General features: G+C 36.3%; 1 protein-coding gene across 1 annotated transcript in view; it reads left to right on the forward strand.

Annotated features, from left to right (window-relative positions):
* Positions 1–6,315, forward strand: part of LUZP2 (leucine zipper protein 2) — a gene marked incomplete at its 5' end in the record, with an annotated part of 54,294 nt that overhangs the window by 47,535 nt on the left and 444 nt on the right. The window contains 3 exons of the mRNA XM_009073000.1: positions 2,865–2,951; positions 5,528–5,605; positions 5,941–5,946. Coding sequence (XP_009071248.1) covers positions 2,865–2,951; positions 5,528–5,605; positions 5,941–5,946 — 171 coding nt within the window. The remainder of the gene's footprint in view (positions 1–2,864; positions 2,952–5,527; positions 5,606–5,940; positions 5,947–6,315) is intronic.

Genomic DNA, 6,315 nt, shown 5'->3' on the forward strand with positions numbered 1-6,315 from the left:
GTCTGCAGTTGTTCTAAGGCAACTGAAAATGTTGGTTTAAGGTTTTTTTGATCCTTGGATATCATGAACTTATACTCTGCCAGAAGTTGCTTAGTTTGTTTGCTTACACTGAAAATGCTTTGCCATCTTCCTGTTAGATCAGTATGAGTACCCATCATTTTTAAATTTTTTATAACATGGAAATTGACTCTCACTAGAAACCCTTAGTATAGAAAAGAATCATCTGTGACAGTCTAAAAGGAAATAATTGTGTTGATGTGCATCATATTGGTGTTGGAAGGTCGTCTGGCTAGCAGTTCTGGCCATAGCACTCTGCATCCTACATGAACAACTGCTGACTAGAGAGTAAAGGTTGTTCAGTCATGCCAAAAAGTCATCTGGGAAGAGGAAAGATTTGATAAGACTGTTCCTAATACAGGAAAGAATTGAGCTCCATATCAAAGTCAAAAAAGCTTTTGAAAGACAGAATTCAGTTAACCTAATTTTGCAGTTTTATTTAGCGGTGAAGCTGAGAGTATTATAATGACATGCACACTTAGAGAAGAAAAGGTGTTTGATATGAAAATGAAAAATATATAAAGCATAACTGAAGGAAATTTTCAAGGCATGAAGCAGGACTGGGCTTTTATTTATTCCAATGCAGACTTTGGAAGAGAACTCAGAGAAATAATGAGTTTGGCTTGCTTCTCCAGCATAAGTATTCTGCAATTTTTGCTGCAAGCAAAGCACTCATCAACAGAGTCTAGTTTCCTCTACAAGAATATACCTTCAGTGCATTGTAAACAATTATTTCAAGTATCTTGACATGCAAAGCTTGGTTTTTAGTCAAGCTTGTAAGGACTCACCAGGAAGATGCTGTAACTTCTAAATTATTTCAAAGCAAAAAAGAGAAAAGGTTTGATGATCCTTGAAAAAAAAAAAATGTTTGCATGTGAAATCTTGTATTGAAAAGCTTTGAGGAGGGTTCAGAAAGCTTCCAGCAAATTGTGAAGGAGTTCATAATCTGTATCCAAACCATTTCACTCTGGAATACTTGATGGCATTTTTAGTAGGGAAGCTGTCAGTCTAGTAAATAAGCTTCACTCAGGCAAATAATAGCATTATTCATTTTCTAATGAAAGATTATTTTTAATAACAAAGCATCTTGTTTTCCAAGTAATCCTTTAAGACTCCCACATCATCAGCAAACAGCTAAACCTTCAAAAGTTAGTTTTTTCACATAAGAAATCAGTCTTAGTCCTAAAATGTTATAGTTTAAAACTGCCTAAATAAGATGCAATAAGCATCTCTGGTGTTCTGGCCATAAGGACAGAACTCAAATTAAAGGACCCAGCCAGGGCCTGGCAGGATATCTTCTCACCCTGTTCTACTCTCCTCCTTTTCACTTTCCTAGAGATGGGAAATGCTGCAAACATCTGAAAACATGACACAGAAAGTGCTTTCTTGATGATTGTCCCCTAAAAATCTCAGACTTTCCCTTGTTCTGTAGAAATGTGTACAACGTGTTGAGAAATTATGTATCATTTGCTAATCTTAAGCAGGAATCAAAGCCTGAAACAAGAGGCACTAAGCACAAGCATTTATTCTCCTCACATAGTAAGTATTCAAGCTGTCTGGTTTCCCTGGTGTCCCATGTGGATTTACTGGTTCAGGTAGTCAAGAAATCAGGTGAATATATGTACTATCATTTATTGGACATATCCTTCTCTTATTCAATGGAAAGAAATTTAAGTTTGCAGAACTGTAATTTCTTTCAGTCCAAAGAGGCAAATTACAGGTATTAAATGGCATTTATTATTTAGCAAAAGAGTTATGTATATTAATCTTTTTAATCCATTCACCTCCTCATCACTTCCTCCAGTGGTCAGTTGCTCTATAAAACTTATACCCTCACTGGAGAGCTGTTAACCAGAGCCTATTTGAATTATCTCATTTCAACAAGGAGTCCAGCTATTTTTCATGATTGAAGTTAAACTGTAAATAGTGACCTGCCAGGTTTGGCTTCTGCTGTTCTCCATCATTTTTGAGAACTTTGTATTACTTGGTAGTTCCATGCAGCATAAGTGACATGAGAAAGGATGTTTCAAGGTTTCAAAATTAGTGTCTGAAGTTCTAACTTTTCTTGACAGAGAATTTTTGCTTTGTTCCTTATCCCCAGAGCCCTGGATGGTTTCAATATGTCTTGCAGACATTTGATGAAAGCCAAATCCCTAAGGATAATTTCAGCACGTGATCATCCTTTTGTGAATCTTAAGAGATGCAGAAAATATGGAAAATCATGCTTAGAACAACCAGTGGAAGGAAATTCAGTGCTTATATAAAGTGACAGCTTGGGTTGCAGGGTGCCTGCCCCATCCAGCAGAACATTTTGAGTGGAAAGAGAGAAGGGAAGGGCATGAAAAGGAACATGTTTTGCCAGTTTGAAAGGATGGGAGTCCCAGCAGAGAGAGGCTGTGGATGGCTGAAGAAAGCTAAAGCAGTTGATAAACATAACATGTCAACTCAGGGCCTCAATCTTTCCCAGAATCCACAAGAGTCACAGGAATATGAGTACTGAAAAGGCTTTTTTTTTTATCCCTCCTTTGACATGGTCAGTTTTTAGATAGAATTTCTTGGTTATGTATATGAAAGTGATCCTGTATGAGGGAGTGCTTTGATGAGACATGGAATAAGACATTGCCTGGATAAAATTTGCTGAAAATGAAGTCTCTAAATTAGTTAACAGTTTGCAGTATTTGACCTCCTGTTTTTTCGTTGTTATCCTGATTTTTCAAATGGGATATATTTGATTTTTTTTTTTTGTCTCAATGACATTAACTTTTAATATTTTTTTTTTATCTTTTTCTTTTATTTTTCAGGTCCAGCGAAATTCCTCAGCAGAGAAAGAGAATTTTCATGTGGCCTTGAAAAAGGAAGAGAATCAGAGCACCCAGGAGTGTGATTCTCAAGATGTAAGACCAGCTCACCTGGAAATTAGGGTCTAACCTAGGTTGTATGAAAAGATTAATGCCTTAGGCAACTGTTGGTGGGATTTTTCTTATTCACAGTGGTACACAGATTTTATAAGCCAACTATGTTCTGCATTAAAGTGTGCTTAAAACTCAGTTGCTTAGAAACTTAATGTTTCAGCAATACTTTCTCAGAGTTTACTAAGATCCTCTGATTGTGTCTGTGATAAACAAAATGTGATTTATATTTTGGAAGAGTTACAGTAGTAAAGACTGACTAGAGAGGAACATGCAATGCTACATATATTAAGGCCAAAAAAAAATAGCAAGATGGTTAGTTGTTGGTTTCAAGTGATTATTTTTTTCTGTGTGGCATCTCTGTCTCAAATCTGTAATCCTACTGCAATTTTGTCATGATGGTTTTATGCATGTTCACAATAATTAATGTAGTTTACATTAGAGTGAATAGAAATGAAGATTTATTGACAAATGGGATACAGAGAGGCCAAATTCCATTAGCAAATTTTGAAATGAGACACTGCAGATATTTACCTGTCACAAAATTTGACATGGAGCCTGTAGTGACAGGATATCCTGTGATACATAAGCTGAAATTTGTCAAAGAGCAAAAAATATTAACCTCAGCTTTCTTTTAAATGTTTCCACTATTTATATTATTTTTACTTTAAGAGAAATCTCATCAACACCACTTTTTCTCAGCCAGAGACATTTCCCTGTGAGTGGCTCCTGAAAGTCTCTGTGCAGAACCAGAGTTCTGTAGAGCTCTTTCCTCTGTATCATTTCCCTTTTCTGTTTTCCAAAAAGCTTTTGGGAGTTTATTTTGGCTTTTACACCGAAATGTTCTTTGTTCCCCTTTTCATATCAAATAATTTTTATGCTTGTAACACATAATTTAAAACCACCTCTTTGGTATTGCTGAAACATGAAAAAAATATTACAAAATGATTCTTTGTTCGCTGTTCTCATCTGAGGTTTCTTGCTCTTTGTCCTTGTAGAGTCTTCTCTGATAAGTAAAAGTGATAGTGGTTTTATTTACTGCCTTAATTTCCTGCAGTAAACAAACACTACACATTCATTAATCATTCAGTGACAAAGGACACTGAGTATTGGAGCCAAACTTGTACATGTTTCTAAGCAACCACAGCATTTTGCTTCGTTTTTCTCTATGGGTTTCAGTTGCAGAGCTCTGATCATATTGTACTCTCCCATTGTTTTCCCACGAGAGTGATGAGAGCAAAAAGAAAACATCATTATAGCAAAATTTCAAAGTAATAAAATTCTCAAAGTGAATTCTGTTTCCTAAATGAGCACTGTGAAGGTCATAAGAAGTCTTAGTTGAATCATTCCCTCAGTACACTGAGCTCTAAAATTGGAGAAAGATATGAAAAGCTGCAGTTTTATGAAAAGGTATATGCACTTCTTGCTCTGCATCTTTCTTCAAAACAATGAGGATTAAAGGACTTGAAATACAGATTGGTAACAAATTTATGAGCAAATCTGTTAAATTCTTGCTCTGCATCTTTCTTCGGAACAATGAGGATTAAAGGACTTGAAAGACAGATCAGTAACAAATTTATGAGCAAATCTGTTAAAACATCTCCTTGAATAAGCTGTGGACCTAACCTGGCCAATGACAGCTAAGATAACTAGTTTGTCAGTTGAACTAACTATAACACTCTTCTCTCCTGTGTCTGGTTTACTTTCTTCAGAACTAGCTCAGTACTCTCTCCCCATCACACTCAATGTGGATCTGTGGATCTGCTTTTTGTGCAGAATTAGAGCAGAAGTTTGTGTTGGGTAAATCTCTCCTTAAGACTCCTAACATGACATTTCTTTGGTTCAAAAATTTACTGTGCAATTAATTTTATCTATACTATGCAACTCTGTTCTCTCAGATATTAAAAAGCATATTGGCAAAGAATATGACATTATTCCTGGAATTAAAAACCAGCAATTGATGTAACAAGCTTTTCCATACCTTGAGAGTTATCTGACTTCCCCATTCAGTGAATTCAGGGATTATTACACCTGGGAGATCTAGCACATTAGACAAGAGAATAGTGATAGAGATTTTCTAACTGTAGTGATGATTTTCAGCTGGTTTTTGCTATTTGTTCACCCACAAAAGACCATTATAATTATTATCACTTATCTGTTGCCTAGAACCACTTGTAGGAGTAAACTTCACGATTTAGGATGAGATTTAAACAGGAGGAAAAACAACTGGATAAACAAGAAGTTGTTAAACTTACTGACAAGTTAGACTATTATAGGGATGATCAGTGTCTGGGATGACCTTAGCTACAAGAACTTTATTTTGTTCATCAACTAGAGTTAAAAGAAAAGCCAGTGATGATTCTTTGTTCTTTTTCTTAGTTTTTTTTTTGTTGTTTCTTTTTTGTTTCGTTTTTTTTTTTTGTTGTTTCTTTTTTGTTTTGGAGTGGGTGGGTGAGTGGGTTTGGGGTTGGTGGGGTTTTTTTGTTTTGGTTTTTTTAAGAAGACCATGAACATTTTAGGCAAAAATACCAAGCAGTTATCTCTGACATTTGTCTTGACAGGTTGCCAAGACATGTTTTGGGAATCGCAATAACTCAACCTCTCGTTTGAAGGCAGCAGAAACAGAAACAAGCTTTCAGGTATTCTCCCTCTGAGTGATTGTTGGGGTTTTATTAAAAGTGAAGCATGCAATTACTCGAGGTATATTTACACATTCTGCACTAAATTCTGTCTCAGAAAACTTTCTGAGCTCGGAATTTGTGCCGTAGTGGAATTCATCCCTTCAAAATGCCTTCTGGCAAGGAACAAAACTATTGCATATTTGAACTGGACTATCCTAGTAGTCAAATTACTTAATTTGGTAGCTATTTCCATAGCCCTGGAAGCAGGAGAAGGGACAGATTTCCAAGATAATTCTGTATCTGCCATTCTGTGAAGCTGTGTGCAGCCACATTACCAATGGAAACATTTTGAGCAAGTTGTAGAAATGAGCTGTTCCTTTGATGGACCAAGAGAAGAAGATCTAAATCACTATGATTATAAAGCAGTATCAGATTTGCATAGCTTTGCATTGTAAAGGTTGTTCAATGTGCTTCATTGAGATCAGAATTCTTTTTTAGGCACAGTTGGCAAATATCATATTCTGCTGTAGTAGTTTAAGACTCGTAGATCAGTTTATAGAATCATAGAATCAGCCTGGTTGGAAGAGACCTCCAAGATCATCAAGTCCAACCCTACCGTGGTCACTAGCCCATGGCACTAAGTGCCACATCAGTCTCAGCTTGAAAACTTCCAGGGATGGTGACTCCACCACCTCCCTGGGCAGCACATTCCAATGCCTGAGCACTCT

This window comes from Acanthisitta chloris, unplaced genomic scaffold (genome assembly GCF_000695815.1).
Source record: "Acanthisitta chloris isolate BGI_N310 unplaced genomic scaffold, ASM69581v1 scaffold5454, whole genome shotgun sequence".
Classification (NCBI taxonomy): domain Eukaryota; kingdom Metazoa; phylum Chordata; class Aves; order Passeriformes; family Acanthisittidae; genus Acanthisitta; species Acanthisitta chloris.